This window comes from Aethalodelphis obliquidens, unplaced genomic scaffold, assembly GCF_003676395.1.
Source record: "Aethalodelphis obliquidens isolate GAN/ISIS:26980383/991018 unplaced genomic scaffold, ASM367639v1 scaffold20, whole genome shotgun sequence".
NCBI classification, from domain to species: Eukaryota; Metazoa; Chordata; class Mammalia; order Artiodactyla; family Delphinidae; genus Aethalodelphis; species Aethalodelphis obliquidens.
In genome coordinates this window covers 2679624-2698081 of record NW_020837964.1, presented here as the reverse complement: position 1 = coordinate 2698081, position 18458 = coordinate 2679624, and the positions used below count along the sequence as shown (strand labels likewise).

Sequence of the window (18458 nt, the reverse complement as noted above, 5' to 3'; positions counted from 1 at the left end):
AATAATAAAGTTGTAGTGGGAGTTGGAGGGTTGCGGAGAACGCTCAAACCATTCACCTGTGAGCTGAGGACTGGGCAGTTTATTTTACTTCGTTGCCCTCCAAAAAATCAAGTTAGAGAAAGAACCCAGAGCACCCATAAAAAAATATAGCGAATGTTTCAGAAGCAGAATATTCGAGGTAATAGGAAACTATTTTGTACTTTCCCTTTGATTTTGAATTTATCAGGAGATAATACCATTCAAAGATAATGCATATAAATGTTTTTCTTTTGTTCTGTTATTGAAAATGAATGAAGTATCCCCAGTGCGTTCTACTCACCTCCCCCAAAGATAAGACTGACCGTAGATTCTCTCAAACCCTTTTCCTGGGAATCTAATAAACAACTGATGGGAGAGTGAGGAGGGGAAAAGGAATTCCGAAATACAAAAGTTTTATCCGAAGTCTTCTTCCCTTCCCAACCAGACCGACAACTTCCAGAAGAATTCTGACCAGCATTTAGCCCGTCTTATAGATGTCCTGCCCCTTCGGGGAAGCGAGCGGAGGGGGACCTGATTATTCGAGGTGTTGAAGAAATAAATACTCAGTCCACAAATAAACAAACTTTCTGGGACTCCTAGAGAGAAGGAGAAAGCTTTGAAGGGCGAGGATCTCCGAGTCGCTCCAGGTCGATATCCCGAATAATACCATCTCCGGAGGTGTCTTTAACCATTTGCAATCGCTTACCCCATCTTCTCGCGGAGCCCCAGTGCCCAAATCACCTTATCAAACAACAGCCAAACAGAAAAGACTGAAATACAGAAAGTTAACTTGGAGAATCCCAAGGGGCTTCTCCAGGAACTGGAAGCAAGAGCTGCGCCCAGGGTTGTGGGTTCCAGCCGGCGGGGCGCCGGTCGGGAACCCGCTCTACGGACGCGCGTCCAGCGCGAAGCCCCAGCGGAGCGCAGAGCGCGGAGCGCAGGGCTCAGAGTGCAGGGCGCGGGGTGCGGCTCGGGTTTCTCCTCGCGCGCAGAGGAACCCGGCTTTCCCGGGGCCGGGTGGCTGGTGCATTGTTCCCATCTTCGGGGAGCGCGGGAGTCAGCCTGTCAAAGGGAATTTATCTCTGGGAAAAGGGAGACACGCTGCGAAGCTGGAGTTGGTGGGCTGCAAGCGTCTACGCGGGAGGGGAAAGGGGGAAATGAACAGAATTATTTCACTCTCTTCCCCAAACCCCACAAAACGGCTCCCGATGTCGTGGATGATTTACTGAATCCACGGCGAATTTAGAGGATTATATCGTCAAGATGTCGCTACTTTCCCCACTTCGCCTTTCCCCTATAGACGCCTCGGCCTGCCTCCTCAGGTTGGGGTGAGGGGCACTCGGTTTCTATAATTTGCCTCTAAAACCTTTATAGGTTATTCTTGACTGCCCTGAACCTGGAAACTTCCCGTTGATTGTTAATTATTTGCTTAAATAATGACAACATACAGCGGAGGCTCCTCCATTCCAGTCCAGCACGTTTACTTGGAAGCCATTACACCTGGACCCCGATAATTAGGAAATCTAATTATTTGCCTCATCACTCATTAATAAGAAAAATAGTCCCAGGTTCTTTGCTACTTACAAGGTCTTTGGGGAGATACTGGACTACATTAATCAATTCGATTTTATATCTCAAACTGACTTTTATCTGCGAAGGGGCGTCGGGGTTTTTTTGTTTTTTTCTTTTGCTCTGGGCACGTGGGCCCATTAACCAAAATGTGATAATAAAATAAATTTTAATAAGATATAACTTTTAAAAAAATCTTTTCAAGTTAAGACTGAGCTGCAGAAGTCTGGTTTTGCGCGGCTGGGTCTTAGAGCCGACGGATTCCGGCGCTCCTCGTCCTGATTGGTGCCAAGTCCCCAGAGCGGCCGGGTTATTGGTCCAAAGTTCCCGGAGGGGGCGTGGCTGGAGGAAAGTAAAAACTCGCTTTCAGCAAGAAGACTTTTGAAACTTTTCCCATTCCCTAAAAGGGACTTCGCCTCTTTTTCCGGGCTCGGCAGGGTAGCACTCTGGACCCCGGCTCTCCGACCCTCAGGGCTGCCGATTTGCTGGGGGGGCTTGGAGAGCCGCCTTCCCCTTCCTGACGCGGGCCGAGGGGCCAGCCTCGGTCCACCGCGCGCGCGGCGTCTCCGCTCCGTCCCCGGCCGCCCGCCCGGGCTGCCACCGCCGAGTCCCGAGAGCGAGCGGGCGAGCGAGCGGGGGCCGGCGCTGCGTTCGCCCGGGCGCGCCCTCCAGGATGCTGCTCCGCCCGGTCCGCTGAAAGAGAGCGCCCTTCCCGGCCCAAAGGCGGGCGCCCCTTCCCGGCGCCTCCTCCAGCTCACCCCTGAGGCTTCTAGGCGCCCGGGGCTCCCCCCCGCCGGCTCCCTTCCTCCCTCTCGCGCTCTCTCGCTCGCGCTCGCTCTCGTAGGGCCTTCCTCGCGGTCCGTGCGCGCAGGCGGTGGCTAGCCGTCTCGGACGCAGCATGCAGGCGCGCTACTCTGTGTCCGACCCCAACGCCCTGGGAGTGGTGCCCTACTTGAGCGAGCAGAATTACTACCGGGCGGCGGGCAGCTACGGAGGCATGGCCAGCCCCATGGGTGTCTACTCGGGGCACCCGGAGCAGTACGGCGCGGGCATGGGCCGCTCCTACGCGCCCTACCACCACCACCAGCCCGCGGCGCCCAAGGACCTCGTGAAGCCGCCCTACAGCTACATCGCGCTCATAACCATGGCGATCCAGAACGCGCCCGAGAAGAAGATCACCCTGAACGGCATCTACCAGTTCATCATGGATCGCTTTCCCTTCTACCGGGAGAACAAGCAGGGCTGGCAGAACAGCATCCGCCACAACCTCTCGCTCAACGAGTGCTTCGTCAAGGTCCCCCGCGACGACAAGAAACCTGGCAAGGGCAGCTACTGGACCCTGGACCCGGACTCCTACAACATGTTCGAGAACGGCAGCTTCCTGCGGCGCCGGCGGCGCTTCAAGAAGAAGGACGTGCCCAAGGAGAAGGAGGAGCGGGCCCACCTCAAGGAGCCGCCCCCGGCGGCGTCCAAGGGCGCCCCGGCCGCCCCTCCACTAGCGGACGCCCCCAAGGAGGCCGAGAAGAAGGTGGTGATCAAGAGCGAGGCGGCGTCGCCGGCGCTGCCGGTCATCACCAAGGTGGAGACGCTGAGCCCCGAGAGTGCGCTGCAGGGCAGCCCACGCAGCGCGGCCTCTACGCCCGCCGGCTCCCCCGACGGCTCGCTGCCGGAGCACCACGCAGGCGCGCCCAACGGGCTGCCCGGCTTCAGCGTGGAGAATATCATGACGCTGCGAACGTCGCCGCCGGGCGGCGAGCTGAGCCCCGCGGCCGGGCGCGCGGGCTTGGTGGTGCCGCCGCTGGCTCTGCCCTACGCCGCCGCGCCGCCCGCTGCCTACGGCCAGCCGTGCGCGCAGGGCCTGGAGGCTGCGGGCGCCGGGGGCTACCAGTGCAGCATGCGCGCCATGAGCCTGTACACCGGGGCCGAGCGGCCGGCGCACATGTGCGTCCCGCCCGCGCTGGACGAGGCCCTCTCGGACCACCCGAGCGGCCCCACATCGCCCCTGAGCGCCCTCAACCTCGCCGCCGGCCAGGAGGGCGCGCTCGCCGCCGCCGGCCATCACCACCAGCATCACGGCCACCACCACCCGCAGGCGCCGCCGCCCCCGCCGGCTCCCCAGCCCCAGCCGGCGCCGCAGCCCGGGGCCGCCGCGGCCCAGGCGGCGTCCTGGTATCTGAACCACAGCGGGGACCTCAACCACCTCTCCGGCCACACGTTCGCAGCCCAGCAGCAGACTTTCCCTAACGTCAGGGAGATGTTCAACTCCCACCGGCTGGGGATTGAGAACTCGACCCTCGGGGAACCCCAGGTGAGCAGCAACGCGAGCTGTCAGCTGCCCTACAGATCTACGCCTTCTCTCTACCGCCACGCAGCTCCATATTCCTATGACTGCACGAAATACTGACCTGCCCCGGCCCTCCTCTGCCCTGGCCCGCTCTGGCTTCGCCTCCCAGACGCGACCCTCTCAAACAGTTCAGGCTGCGGAGACGCAAAAAGAACCCAAACTTGCCCACCGCTTTTTCCGCAGACCCGGGAGCACAGAGCGCGCGCGCCAGCCTCAGCCCTCTGCGAAGCTGCAGGTAACTTTAATTCGCCGCCCCGTTTCTGAGATCCCAAGAGGCCCCAGTACAGGGACGCGGCCCAACGAAATGAATAATGATTTTAAAATCCCCCTCCCCTTCCAGGATGGCTGTGCTCACTGCTCCACTCGGGGTTTCAAAAATTATAACTTATGGACCAAATCCCATAGCGATCCAGTAATGATTCTCTGTAGAGACCCCCATAGGTCTATGGGGGTCTCTATAGATTATGTATGTGCTGTGTGTAATTTTAAATTTCTCTAACCGTGCTGTACAAATGTGTGGATTTGTAATCAGGCTATTTTTTTGTTGTTTTTCAGAGCCATTAATATAATATTTAAAGTTGAGTTCACTGGATAATTTCTCATCTTGCCCGACCATTTCTAACTGCCAAAGTGAAAATTCAAGGAACCTATGCGGGGTTCCCCCCCTGTACAATTATGAGATATAATTCTTCTCCCAGTTGTAGGTCTTTTACAAAACAAGAAAATAATTTATTTTTTGTTGTTGTTGGCGGATAAAGTCAAGTATCTGATACTTTTTATTTACAAAGTGTGATGGTGTTGTATAGTAGATTCCTCCCCCAGCATTCCTAAAAGAAAAAAAAAACACTAAAAATTTAACTTGACCTGTGTTTGTCTTATGTGGTCTTAATTGTTGTACTTGCCTTAAAATAAACCCATGTTGTTTTTCTGCCCAAAGTCCGGACAGTGTGTTTGTACGCTCGAATTTTTAAAAACCAGGTGTGTTCACAAATCCACCTGTTTTGATTATTTTTGTTACACAGGTGGGTAAATGTATAGACATCTACAGATGATCACAGAAGACTGGGGGAACTCCCCTGTTGTCCCGCCAGTGTCACAAAAGGCTTTCGATTAATTCAGAATCCCACCCTGACTGAGGCAATCAAGAAACAGTCCTGCTTGGACGTTGCTGCCTGAAGGGCTGTGAGCCATAATGACATTTGCTGTAATGCATTTTGTTAAACGCAGAAAAACATGCCAATAGTCAAAACAAACAGTGCCATTCCATCCCAGTGTCCAGCCATCTCCAATTTAGGAGGTGAGGGAGAGGAGGATAAACATTTTCCATTAGCTGACAACAAACCAGGGGGAGTCCTGCTTTTCCTCAGTTTCCTAAAATACGGACTTCCTTCCCCACTTTAATAGTTCTCCAGAAAAGAAGTTGAACCCGGATGGCGGAAATCCAAAGGGGATTGATTCTGTACCATTTAATGACCATCCCTGGCGGTGACCAGATCAGAGGTGAATCTTTGACCTCTTCACTTCTGGATTTGATTTCTAAATGTTTACCCTACTGCAGTGAAAAATTTTAAAGCCTCGTCGCACTTCAAAAATAATTTACAGTGCTTTTAGAGTTTTAAATTTGTCAACTTTTCCAGGACTTTAAATAATAGATTATTTTTCTTTTCAATTTTGACACCTTGTCCTTCAAATTTTAAATAGCCATGCAGCCTTTGTGAGGTGCGGCTGCGCAGGGGAGGGGGGATGGCGTTACTATCTGTTTCACTGACCAAAACACGCAACTCCCCTCTTGGTCTCTGTGTGTGACTTTGGGGTCCAGACCTCCAAGTTGGGAATTAGTTTCCCAGCCCAGCAGGTGAGAAGGCACTCTGTACCTTGCCTAGAGCGCAGCTCCTGTGAACTTACCACTTCAGGAGATGATGATTTTCCAGAAGGTGATCTTGCTGGATGCAGTAGCCTTGAATGTAACCTGGGCGTTACGTTGTTTTTAACACGGCATTTTGTCTCGATGTTATGCTGAAATCGAATTGGGGGAAGTTTGAGCATAATAATTTCCCCCATATGTGCAACACAGCTTCTTTCAATCTGTGGCCCCAGAGGTGGCACCTGGCTAAGACTTAAAGATTGCATTTTATTCCTTTTCATGACCGTAGGAGTGGTGAGCCCCCGGGTCCTTGGTGCTCAGTTGAGTGGGATGCACCAGAGAGAGGGAGGGAGAGACCCCTGAGACCATTCTCTGAGCTGCAGAATGAGGCTGCAGATCGCTCACTGCGGACTCGGGCACTGGGGTTTCACTTTGCTCCCCTCGAGGAGAGTGTTCTAGCTGGCTTTCTGCTTCCCCAGATATTTCAGAGTCCTCCCTGAAAGCCTGCCCTCACCTTAAGATTTAGAACTCAGAGGAGGTCTCAGAGACACATGGAAAACAGCGGAGAGAGAAATGGAACCACGGGGTCAGAGATCTGATCTGCCCTTGACACCGCACTGGGGTCTCCTACCTTTGGGAAAGCCTCTTAAAGAAGTCCCCGCTGTGCGTGGGCCGCTCACCTGAGCGGGTAGCTCACGGAGGCCACGGCGAGGGGCCCTTCCATTCCCCGGGGAACGTGGCCACCTGGGGACTGTTGGAGGAGTTATCCAGGCCTGTGGAGGCGGCAGAATGGAAGCGAGTCAGGCCCTGGGCCGAGGAGGCCGGGAGTGCGGGAAGCGCCTGGAGGCCGGCCGCGTGTGGGGTGGGCGGTGGGGGGGGGGAGGCCCTGCGCTCGGAGCCAGTCTCAGTCCCGGCCTGCAGCAGCCCGAGAAGTTTCGGGACTCTGTGGCCTCGGGCGTCCGTTGCTCCGCGGAGCGGGAAAGACCGGACGCCGGGACTGAGCGCGGAGGCCAGGCGCCGCCGGCTGCCTTGCTGGTCTTCGCGCCACCCTACGCGTCTGCCCCCGTCGTGCAGAGACTGCGCGGGGCGTCCCGGCTCCACGTCTCCATCCGCTCGCCGCTCCTTCCTCCGCCGCTCTCCTCGGGAGGCCCAGGGCCTTTCAGGAAAAGGGGAAAGGAGGTCGGGGCTGGAAGGGCCGGATTGAGGTCTGCCGGGACTCCTTGCTAAGGCGGCTCTGTGGTCCACCGAACGCAGTTTGCGTGAAGCTGCGTCTGATAACCACGTTTCTTCCTGACCCAGTAAGATACAGCCGGGCAGGTCTCAAAGATACAGCAAATAAAATGGAAGTGACCCGACCACTACAACAGAGGCCGTTTCCCACAGAGATAACCCTGCGTCCCCGACTGGCCTTGGCTGGGTGGACTGTGTCTCTAACCAGGGTCCAGTTTTGACAGATAAAGGCCGCCAAAGAGACCCAGTGGCCTTTGGGCATCCTGCACGTTGTTCTTAGCCCTGGAGAGGCCGCAACTGGAGGAGCCATGCTTCTTGTAAGACTCGGAGAGACACCCAGGCTCACTGCTTTCAGGGAGAGAGGCTGAAAGTTGGGCTTCTCCCACGGCCAGTCTTGGGTCTGTGGCCCGGCAGCCCTCACTGCTCTGGTTCAAGTGGCTTGTCCTCGAGGACGCCAAAATCGGTAGCGCCACGCATCCTCGAGTTGCTGGAGCAGTGGGCTAGGGGTTAGAGGACCACATCTCGCTGTGTGAACAAAGTCCTTCCCTCCCTCGCCTTGGCCTTCTCATCTAAAATGAGCAGGTGAGTGCAAGGGCATTTCAGGGCAGCGGGCATGTTTTTTCCTGCATCGCCGGCTCCTGCGATGGGCCCTCGCTTATCCCCACTCCCCTGCTCTGCTCGCAAGAAGTGAATATCAGAAGTTAGTGGGAGAAGAACATGCAGGGTCCTGGGAACTTCAGCATTTGGCTCATAAATCTTCCCAGGTCCATCTCCTGCCCTTTACCCCAAGACTGCCTGGGGGGTGGGTGGGATCACCTCTGGGCCTGGGAGAGGCTTGTGAGCTTCACTCAAAGCACAGAGCAGAGCTCCCAGGTCCCCAGTGGCCGAGTACTCGCCGCCTCCATCCTCAGCCCCAGCCCCAATCCAGAAATCTGGACGGGGGTGTTGGGCCAGGTTGGCCAGTGGAGATTTATTGATAACCATAAAGCTGAGGTGAGTGGAGAGAGTGACACCGAGAAGAGACTCCCGTGACGAATAAGTAGAATGCACTGGGGTCTGCGAGCCCGCACCGGGCGGGCGTCTCAGGGGATGTGTGCCTGCGTCCTCGGGACCACGTGCTCGTGCCGGTTGGTCAGGGCGTGGTGGGAGTGGATGAGTGGAGAGTAGGGCCGCCTTTGGGTGCAGCCAGGCCAGGGGTGGCTGGGGAGTGGGGGGCAGACTCCAGGCCAGCGGGACCCCCTGGTCAGAGCCACCCCCCAGTGCCTGTTAGCACCACATACTTGAAATGCTTTCCCAAACGCTGAGAAGCATTGCCTGCCTGCCTCCTTCTTTGCCCGGCCTCAGCTCACCAAGGCATTTGAAATGTTTGCTTTTTGACATAGGCATGTAGGGAAGGGGGTGGAAAGTTTCAGGGAGTTGGGAAGGCTGGGCAGCCGCGGCTGCACCTGGGAAGACGCCACCGCCTCCACTTATGCAAGCCTTTCCCTCTCTGGCTTTTGCAACGTTTCTGTTCTGCAGCAGAAGCAGACAGACATAGCTTGGGTAGAGGTGGATTCTTGAAGGTGCCTCTCTGGTGCTGCGTTTCTTCCTGGGTCAGGTCCGTGGGGACTTTATGCTGGGGCTGTGAGTGTGTGAAGGCTGGAACAGGGGAAGGGGGTGGGTGGACAGCTCGATGGACTTGCTGGCATTGATGGTCCCTTTAAGGGAATGGAGTTGGGGAGCCCGGGGAGGGCTTTGTGCTCACTCCATAGGCCCACCCAGGCTGGGAGGTCATGGAGGCCAGGGAGGCCGTTCTGACCTCACGGAGGCTCGGTGGCCCTTGATCCTGGACCTTCCCTTTCCAGCAGCCCCTCTGGGCGCTCTCTCTGCCCTCATGTTATTTTTCCAGGTGGGTTCCCCGATGGAGATTTTCTCTCTAAGCCAAATCCACAGGCACCACCTCGGGCCCTACCGCGCACAGGCCGACTGAGGGTGCCCGTGACCTGGGGCATGCTACCTCAAGCTCTCTGAGCCCATTTCTCAACTGAAAAAATGACAGGATCATCAAATAGGGTTATCGTGAGGATTAAGGAACCCAACACCCCTGGGGAAAGTGCTTCGATAACATCCAGTCCATGGTAGGGGCTGCTAGCTATTAGGATTTACCTGGATAACAGAAGAGCAAGGATTCTTTGGTCTCACTTAACTGCATATATCAGGCTAAATGCTGATGTGCTTGGGCAGGGTGGTGCCCGGGCCCTAACTGCCCCTTTTCTCTGGGCTTCAATCAGCATCAGCTGACTGGCCAACCATTACCTTTATGGCTCACTTCCCCTGAGAGAAGCAGAAGACACTGCTCTAAGATTCTTTCAAAGTGGAAGAGGAGGGTAGGGAAGGAGAGGGTGTCCTGGGTTTTGGCAGGATGTGAGGACTCTGGGTCTCCTACTTACAATGCCCCAAATCTCCCAGCTCTGGGGGTGGGGCACTCATCCCTCCTCTCCAGAGGGTCCCCTTGCCCTTTGATTACTCCAGACACACATTACTCAGCTTCTGTGCTCACCTGAGGATGTCAGACCTCAGAGAATTCCCCTTTGGAGGACACCGTGTGGGTTCCAATCCCTGTTCCGTTTACTACCTCCGTTGTTTTCCGGTGTTCCGTGCCCGGCCTCAGTTTCACCATCTGTAAAATGGGTGAATCCATCCTCGCATCTTCCATAGATGCTGCCAGGGTTCTCAAAAACCACACACAGTAGCTATTATAATGCGATTGTTTTCCTGTGTTTGGAACACTTCCTCCTAGGAGACCTGAGGTGAGTTAACTTCCTGGCCTCAGTTGCCTGATCTGCAGAATGGGAACGATAAATGTTTCTGTTTCTTAGGGTTACTGTGAGGATGGAGTAACAATACAAGCAAAGCACTTAGAACAGTGCCAGCACACAGTAGTGTTCAAGACATAGTTAGTTATTCGTATTACCCTTATTATCATCATCCTCGCCCACATTTTGTCATTAAGGTGACCTTGCATCCTTCCACCCTCACTCTTCTCAAACATATGGTAGAATCATTCGTTCATTCAACTGAATGAATGAATCATTGAATGAATCATTCATTCATTCAAATATATATACAATTCGCTAACTATCTTCACACGCAGAAGAGTGAGGCAGATATTTGGGAATATGGCGCAGATCATCGTTAACTTGAATGTCTGCTCTTTATTTACCGGTGAAGCGGAAGAAGGGTAGATGGGAGCGGGGCATGGGAGGAACTCCTGTCTCTCCTCCGAAGACTTTTGTTGTGAGGCCTCTTTGGTCCAGGCTAGTGCCTGGCCTGCCCAAGGAGCAGGCTTTCTGCCACGGAGCTGGGAATGGTACTTTCTGCCCTCATCCCACACTGAACCCAATTTGTGCTTGGGCCCCAGAGCTGGAACTGCCACGGTCCTTCCGGAAGCATGATTTCAGGGCTTTCGTGCAATCTGGAAGACGCACTCCCACTGACTTCAGAGATGAATGTGCTTTTCTGGGATTTGAAGACCTATGAACCTGCAGGGAACTTTCGGCGTCTCCATCTGGCTCTCTGAGTCACCCAGTCTGCCCGGCTGTCTCCTCAGCTGGTCCCCCCACCGAGCCTCCGATAGGTCCTCACCCGACAGAGCTTCCGCACGAGGGCGCATCCACACTCGGACACTCGGTGCTTGTTCCCTGCGCTCCCCGGAAATAAGCCGCAGCGCGGGGCTCCTTCCTGCAGCGTCCCCTCCTAAGCTCAAGTTACACACTTCACCTGGGAGCCCAGGATTCTTCCCCCTGCCGGAGCCGGGTTAGGGCGCCCTGCCGGAGTCCTGCGGCTGAAACCTCTCAGAGAGGTTGCTAACTGCTGTAAGCACGTGGGGCTCGCCTCTCCAGACCGCGACTAGAACTGGGGTTGTTTTTTCTTTACTATCAGTGCCCTGCCCACCAGCTGCGCGTGTCTCCGCCTGCGTCCCGCCCATGCCCAAACTGGGCGGTGTTTATTATTGTACGAATTCAAGCTCCGATTTGCCTTAGAGTTTAGAAGGAGCGCTGCGGTGGCGCGCCTTTCCGGAAAGGCAAGGATGTACGTGCTGGACTTTGGGTGCCTGGGAAACTCCAGGAAGGGCTCCGGGAGCGGAGGTGGGGGCTCCGCGCAGTAACACCGGTTTGTCTCTTGCTCTGGGTCTGGCTCTGGGTCTGTTCGAGCCGGCACCGAGGCTGGATCCAAACTTGAGCTTGCAGGGGGCGCTCTGGTCTGGAGGGGTTGGGTGACTCCGGCGACTGTGGTACCCGTGCGTTGCAAAAGCGCCGACATTGAGGTTGTTTTTCCATCCCAGGGTTGAAAGGGGGGCTCCGAGGAAAGCCAGGGATCCAGAGAGAAGGCAGCGCCCCGCCCCCTCTTGGCTAGAGGGCCATCCTCAAGACCAAAGCCGGGACCAGGCCAGGCGGGACACTGGGCATAAGTTAGAATTGCAGGGCTGGGAACGGAGGCCTGGTTGTGTCCCAGGGCCTGACCTGGCTGTCCCTCAAGCCCCGCCTGCCCCCAAACCGGTTTTTCGACCCTGACCGTGACTTCCTTTTTGGTATTTCAAACGTACCGGGTCCCCTGTAGTCTGTTCGGAACCCCCAAACACATGGGTTACTTTCTGGATTCCGCATTGTAGAGTGGGATTCTCCCTGCTTTTCCGTGTTCAGGGGTGACCTGAGCACTGGCAGCCGGTCCCCAGCATAGGGTCGCCTCTCTGTGACAGCAGCAGCAGACAGGCCCCTCCCTCGTTAACGCAGGTTTACTGCGTGTCTTCCCAATTGCCGTGGAGCCTCGAGGGCCGTTACAACCCTCACCTGCCGTCCTCACTCCTCTGCCTTCTCTTTGGCATCCACACGGTTGACTCAAGAAACGTTAATTCAGTTACCCCAAGCTTTTTCTTTCTTTCTTTTAAAATATATTCAGCAAAGATGGTAAAACAGGCACTAGTCACGTTACGTGCCACCCCTCCAAGGCGGTGGAGTAGGGGGAGACACCTCCTTCTAAGTCAGCATCATTCAGGCTTTTTGATTCAAACCGGGACGTGGCTAAATGTAAAATGAGACCGGGTGGGGAGTGCTTACACCCCAGGGTGAGTGGGGAGGGGAGCGGCGGGAGAGCGAGCAGGCTTCCCAAAGGCTTAATGTAATCACGGGCCAGCTGCGTGCACTTGTAAAGTTGTTCCAACCCCCTCCTTGTTATAAACAGGAAAGCACAGAATATAGAGAGAGACCCGCATTCACAAATACCAGCCCTGCTGCACCAGCTGCCAAGTTCCCCTTTTATGGTGCTCCTCCTCGCACTCTCAGGCCCATCAGAAAGATCTTAGTCTCTCCCCCTCAGCTCTCCGAAAGGGTTTACTTTGAAACCTCCCCAACTAAGCTATGGACCCGGTACTGCACGCCCTCTCCAACTCTCAGTGCCCTGTGCCACTGGCTTCGGGAGAAACTGGGCTCCTGGAGTCCTCTTCCCCAGGTCCCCAGGGAGCCCCGAGGTTTGCCCCTTTCGGGATGCTAGGCCCCCAGGGAGTACGCCTCCACCCCCCAGCTCCTCTGGGGCATCCCAAGGATCTCTCCAAGGAGGGCTGCATCCTCTTCTAATCAGACTCCCGTCTATCTCCTCTCCCCCGCCAAAATATCTAAGAGCTCTTAAAAGACCTCAGAAGGCATTTTATGAGACTGTGTCATCTCTACATTTCCTACTAAGCCTGGGAGAAGAAAAGATCTTTTGTGGGAGGCCATGGGACTTCGGGGCTCCCCCAGGCCAGGGGTAAAACTCACCCCTGCGCCCCTCCCCCCCCACCTCTCCTTCCTGGCCTGGCAGACCCCGCTCTGAGCCACCGCTATCCACATCCTGCCTCACTGACTGTGTGTGCTTACAGCGTCAAGGGGTGGACGTGATATTTCAAACATCAGATCAGTGCGTTTATATATTGGGTGCCCGGAAATTTTTCCAAATAAACACAGCTTGATTCAACTTGGGTGGGCGGACTTATCAACAGACTAATTCTATAAACAAATGAAGGAATAACCCCGAAACCGATTGGCTGGTATCAAAAAGACACGTGGAGGGAAAAGCTTGGAGTTTTTCAGCAATGAAATTTTAATTAATGTGGGTGGGCTGAGAACACAGCGACTGTTTATCATAGACAATTTATTTTCCAGCGCTAAGTCAACATATAATAGCAAACTTACAACAATTATTTAACATTTTTAAAGCCATGAAGAAGGGACAGAGCCCCGAGCCGCCGGGGAGAGCGGCAGAGCGGGAGGCAGGCGCAGGGCAGGCTCCCCTGGAGGGCCCTTGCGGCGCGGGGCACAGTCCCTAAGCCGCCTGGGTCGCCTGCGACGCCGGAGCGCAGCGCGGGCTCCCACTCGCCATGAGCCACCTCTTCAGTCCCCGGCTGCCTGCTCTGGCCGCCTCTCCCATGCTCTATCTGTACGGCCCCGAGAGACCCGGGCTGCCTCTGGCCTTCGCCCCCGCGGCCGCTCTGGCGGCCTCGGGCCGGGTGGAGCCCCCCCAGAAGCCGCCCTACAGCTACATCGCGCTCATAGCCATGGCGATCCAGGATGCGCCTGAGCAGAGGGTCACACTCAACGGCATCTACCAGTTCATCATGGACCGCTTCCCTTTCTACCAGGATAACCGACAGGGCTGGCAGAACAGCATCCGCCACAACCTCTCGCTCAACGACTGCTTCGTCAAGGTGCCCCGCGAAAAAGGACGGCCCGGCAAGGGCAGCTACTGGACGCTGGACCCTCGTTGCCTGGATATGTTCGAGAATGGCAACTACCGGCGCCGGAAGAGGAAGCCCAAGCCGGGCCCCGGAGCCCCGGAGGCCAAGCGGGCCCGCGCCGAGCTGCAGGAGCGCGGCGCAGAAGCGCAGCCGGAGGTGGGGAGAGGGGGAGCGCGCCCCCGCTCCGCGACCCCCATCCACGAGGGAGCGCCTGCGCGCCCCTCGCCCCTCCGGGAAGGCTCCTCTCCTCCGGCGTCCCTCCACTGGCCCAGGCCCGCGTCGCCCTCTGGGGACGCAGGCGACGCGCTCCAGGGCGCAGCGGCCGTGGCCGCCAGCCAGCCCGCGCGCACGGTGGATGGCTCGCGGTCCCCTCCGCGCCCCGCCTCCCGCAGCTCTCCGAAGAGCTCGGACAAGTCCAAGAGCTTCAGCATAGACAGCATCCTGGCGGGACGGCAGGGGCAAAAGCCGGCTGGAGGGGGCGAGCTCCCGGGGGGCGCCAAGCAGGGGCCCGGCGGCTGTCTGGGCGCCTCGCTTCTGGCCACCTCCTCCGGCCTCCGTCCACCTTTCAACGCTTCCCTGATGCTCGACCCGCACGTCCAGGGCGGCTTTTACCAGCTCGGGATCCCTTTCCTCTCCTATTTCCCTCTGCAGCTCCCCGACACGGTGCTTCATTTCCAGTAAAGCAAACAGTGCCTGATCTTTCCCCTGCCCTGGTCTGAGCTTCTTGTGAGCAACCAGGACTCCCACCGCTGGAGGAAGAAGTCGCGTGTTTTTTAGAAAATGATTTCCTCTGCCGACTCCTGGGAAGTATTAGCAACCTCTGCGCAGGGATGGGCACACTCCCCTGCCTCCTGCAAGGCGGACCTTCCCAGAACCCGGAGCAGCTTCGGAGATTTAAAAGACATTGCCCACGCTGGGACTCGGGCATCTCAGACCTCCTACTGTGGGAGCAGGAAAATGCCTCGACCTTAGGTCGGTCCCACTGGCTACCCAGACAGGCCCTGCGCGTCTGGGGAACGGGAGGGCGCAGACAACCCGAGGGCAGATACGTGGCCGCGGTGTGGTCCTTTCTATCTGAGAGCCACGGTCTGACCATCACCAGCTCGGTTGTCACTGTGGCCTGGGCCTTGGCTTTGAGCTCGTCGGGGTGATGGGTGTTCACAGCTGGGTTTGTCCCTGAAGTCCAGGGAGAATTTTTCGCTTTTCCTTTCTAGATAGTAGAAGGAACATGCTATGTTCTTTGGCTAAAATGCTTGATCCTTCTCACTGTAAGGATTGCCCTCTGAAAACATCTGTAGTAACAACTTCTATTACGAAAGTGCACTCTCTATCATTTAGCATTTTGTTGCATTATGATAGCTTGTTAATCAATACACATGTTCCCCAACGCATGTTACCAGCAATAGCCAGCCTCCTATCTCTTTGCTTTTTTGTTTAAGGGTCGAAAGATTTTTGGAGACACCGGAAGTGTGTGAGGGGGAGCGAAGATGTCTAAGACAGCGGAAGATTTTCCACTTCCATGTTTTTTTTTTCAAGATCTAGGCTTGACCGTTGCTACATTTTCCAGAATCGTGTAGTGAAGGACTACTTTTAATCAAAAGAGTTGGGTGAAACAAACACACGGAAAGCGAGTAGAGGGAGAGATGGGTTAGTGCCAGCAAGAGTAAGGGAGCCCACTGGTGTCTGTGGAGGCGGCTCTCTGGACCCCAGGGAACAGGAGGCTTGGTGGGAGGCTTCCCAGCCGACTGCAACTGGCTCCTCCCTCTAAGCCCCAACCAGGCAGGCCCAGAGCTTGCAGCTAAATAAACACCTATGGAGGTGACTGGAAGTCTGGTGTGAGGGGTGGGCGGGAAGGCAGGGGGCTGAGACAAAGATCTGGTGACGAAAATTGAGATTTTTCACAGCCCGGTACAGCTTGAAGCTTTGGGGAAATGCATCTAACCTCTTATGGTATCTCTCTTTGGGTTGTTTTGGTGGTTCTGAAACTTGATTTCCTGAACCTCCAAGTTACTTTAATTTTATCTGATGTGGGAAAAGCACAATAAGCCATGAGTTCTTGGAGGGAGGTGGAGACAGTCTCTGCATTTTTTAGAGCAGTTTCCAGGACATATAAAAATGAACACAAACTTTACATCAGGAGAGCCTGTTGGTTAATATGTTGGATATTTTGGACAGGCAGAATAATTTAGTAACTAGTAGGCACAGAGCCGACTTACTGAGAATTCATCCTGAAGGCGTGTGCTACCGACCCACACGTGCATCCACGACCGCTTTCTGCCCGGGCTGGTGGGAACACTTTGGCGGGCGAGCTTCAGGGTCCTTGATGTTAAGAACTTTGATGAGATCCTATTGTTGAGATCCAGGATCACTGTGATTAACTTAAAATGTGGTGGAAGGGCCGTCATTCGATATTTTGTTATCCCGAAGTCTCAGCCTCTGTGAATAAAGTTGTTTTTTCATTAACCTCTCAGTGACTGGTTCAATGGATTACTGGGGGGGGGGGGGATAAACAAACAGTGTAATAAGAAAGGGGAGCCTGGGATTATATCTCGGAACCCCAACAGTGTCTCTGGAGGCTCTGGCTTGCGAGGCGGGGTACACAAACATGGACTGGAGGGTAGGAGCTGAAAACCCCAGGACTGGTGGATGCTGCCTGAATGTCAGCAATAAGATGAAGATTCTGCTGTGTAGGATGTGTTTTTAATGTTTTCTTTTTATGTTTGATTTGAGATCTCGTGTGTTTCGTTAAGTTATGATGCCTGTTTTCTGGAGAAGCAAATAATCGAATACTGTCATTTTAAAAAATACTGTCATTTATCTTAGAGTTACAGTTCCAAAAAGTTCCACAAACATTATTTTTATGGCAAAGAAAAAAAAGGCAGGAGTATGTATTACTTTGTAAGGGTGTTTATACATACATAAAGAGGAATTCTGTTACCTAATCCCCACATTCATCTGGTTTAGGAAAGCAAAGAGAAACGGACAGTGGGGTCATTTCTATGGATTCTATACAATTCCATGTGTTTTCCTTCCTACTGGAGAGAGAGAGGGGCTGTGGCACTTAGCAATCAAACAGCTGTTCTAATGTTCCAGTTTAGTCCTGTGCTCCAAATTACGATCAATGAGAGCAAGGAAAGGTTTCTACTCTCAATAAAAACAAAATCACCTAGATTTCAAGTAAACTAAAAGCAACCAAATCATTCTGTTCTTTGGCAATCTGAAGTATGCCTCAGTGTTCTCTAAACAAAGGGAACAGATTCTGGTTCCTGTAGATGATCGTTGGTTTAAGCCTTGATTACACACACACACACACACACACACACACACACACACACACACACACACTTATGAGTACACTGATCATAATAGGGGATATGGCAGGTGTATGTGCAGCGATAAATGTGTATGTGTACATATATGTATACATGTGTGTATGTATATACATACATGCATGTGTGTATATATGTTCTACACACACAAATGGTCAGAAATTCACCTTCATTGCATAGCTGGGACAGATAAACTCAGATCAAGTGCTGAATTCCTTTAGATTTACACAAGTATTGGTACTTTGGGAAAGATTTTGTTTTTCTATATAATTTGAACAAGGAATAATTTAGTTTTTTGCACTATCATAGTGAAACTAACAAGGACTTTACAAAAGAATCTTGGAAGACATACCCACCTGAGACCTTTACCTTCCCAACTTTTGCAAGAGGCTTCAAAGAGGCCTTTTGCTTTGTCTGCTCATGGATGTTACCTGGCTCTTGTGGAGGCTGATGGCCTCCTGGGTCTTACACGCCCCATAAGGTTTTCCAGAATTGGAACAGGATGTGTCTTGCCATTTTCCAATACAGCCGCATCTCTCTGGAAAGAGGCCCACCCCATGGTCTCTACCATTTCGTGAAGAGTGGTCAGCGTCTATGCATGTGTGGGTTAATGAATTAGCCACATGTGATGATATTGTTACAGCTGAAGGCCAGAGCCCATCCGCCCGGGCTGCACCCATGTGAGAGCCACGACTCGGTGTACTTCCCATGTTCATGGCGGCTGGGGTCTTGTTTCCATGATGCAGGGGTTGTTCCATCGAGTCAAAAATACACATGAGAGGCTTCCCTGGTGGCGCAGTGGTTGGGAGTCCGCCTGCCGATGCAGAGGACGCGGGTTCGTGCCCCGGTCCGGGAAGATCCCACATGCCGCGGAGCGGCTGGGCCCGTGAGCCATGGCCACCGAGCCTGCGCGTCCGGAGCCTGTGCTCCCCAACGGGAGAGGCCACAACAGTGAGAGGCCCGCGTACTGCAAAAAAACAAACAAACAAACAAAAAAAAACACATGATAATAAACCAAGTTTATTATTAAAATTGAAGAACATGAGTTTGTTGGAAAAGTAAAATTCTTTTTATCCACATTTCAAGCAGTTTTTATGCCTGAATAGCCAAGTGTCAAGTTCTCGTCTACACTTGTCTTTATCCAGACGCCCCAGACTCGGGGTTCTGCAGGGTCAGACAGATCCCATAGATTGTACAGTGACCTAGAGGGGTCCACAGGGAGTGGTGGGGCCTGGGCCCAACTGGGAGGGTCTGTCTCTTCCAGTGGCGTCCAGTTGCCAACTGCCCTGGGAAAACCACACAAGTGGCTCATAGGCCAGATGTGGATTCAAACCCAGGGTGTACACTGTGGTGGGC

The 18458-nt window shown here is 54.3% G+C and overlaps 2 protein-coding genes and 1 long non-coding RNA gene across 3 annotated transcripts in view; 2 read left to right on the top strand and 1 right to left on the bottom strand.

Moving 5' to 3' along the window:
* The first annotated feature begins 1782 nt into the window (after positions 1-1782).
* On the top strand, positions 1783-4884 carry FOXC2 (forkhead box C2). The gene has a single exon (XM_027119882.1). It carries the CDS (start codon positions 2486-2488, stop codon positions 3989-3991), a length of 1506 nt encoding a protein of 501 aa, XP_026975683.1. The 5' UTR covers positions 1783-2485; the 3' UTR covers positions 3992-4884.
* Positions 4885-12853: 7969 nt separating this feature from the next.
* On the top strand, positions 12854-14512 carry FOXL1 (forkhead box L1). Its single transcript, XM_027119050.1, has one exon. The coding sequence runs from the start codon at positions 13417-13419 to the stop codon at positions 14452-14454; it is 1038 nt and encodes a 345-aa protein (XP_026974851.1). The 5' UTR covers positions 12854-13416; the 3' UTR covers positions 14455-14512.
* Positions 14513-18036: 3524 nt separating this feature from the next.
* Positions 18037-18458, bottom strand: part of LOC113626981 (uncharacterized) — a 38790-nt gene continuing 38368 nt past the window's right edge. The window contains exon 8 of the long non-coding RNA XR_003435378.1: positions 18037-18069. This is a non-coding gene — a long non-coding RNA (uncharacterized LOC113626981). The remainder of the gene's footprint in view (positions 18070-18458) is intronic.

Excerpts from the sequence above, each read along its gene's own strand:
- FOXC2 (XM_027119882.1), top strand. The coding sequence starts at position 2,486 with ATGCAGGCGCGCTACTCTGTGTCCGACCCCAACGCCCTGGGAGTGGTG.
- FOXL1 (XM_027119050.1), top strand. The coding sequence starts at position 13,417 with ATGAGCCACCTCTTCAGTCCCCGGCTGCCTGCTCTGGCCGCCTCTCCC.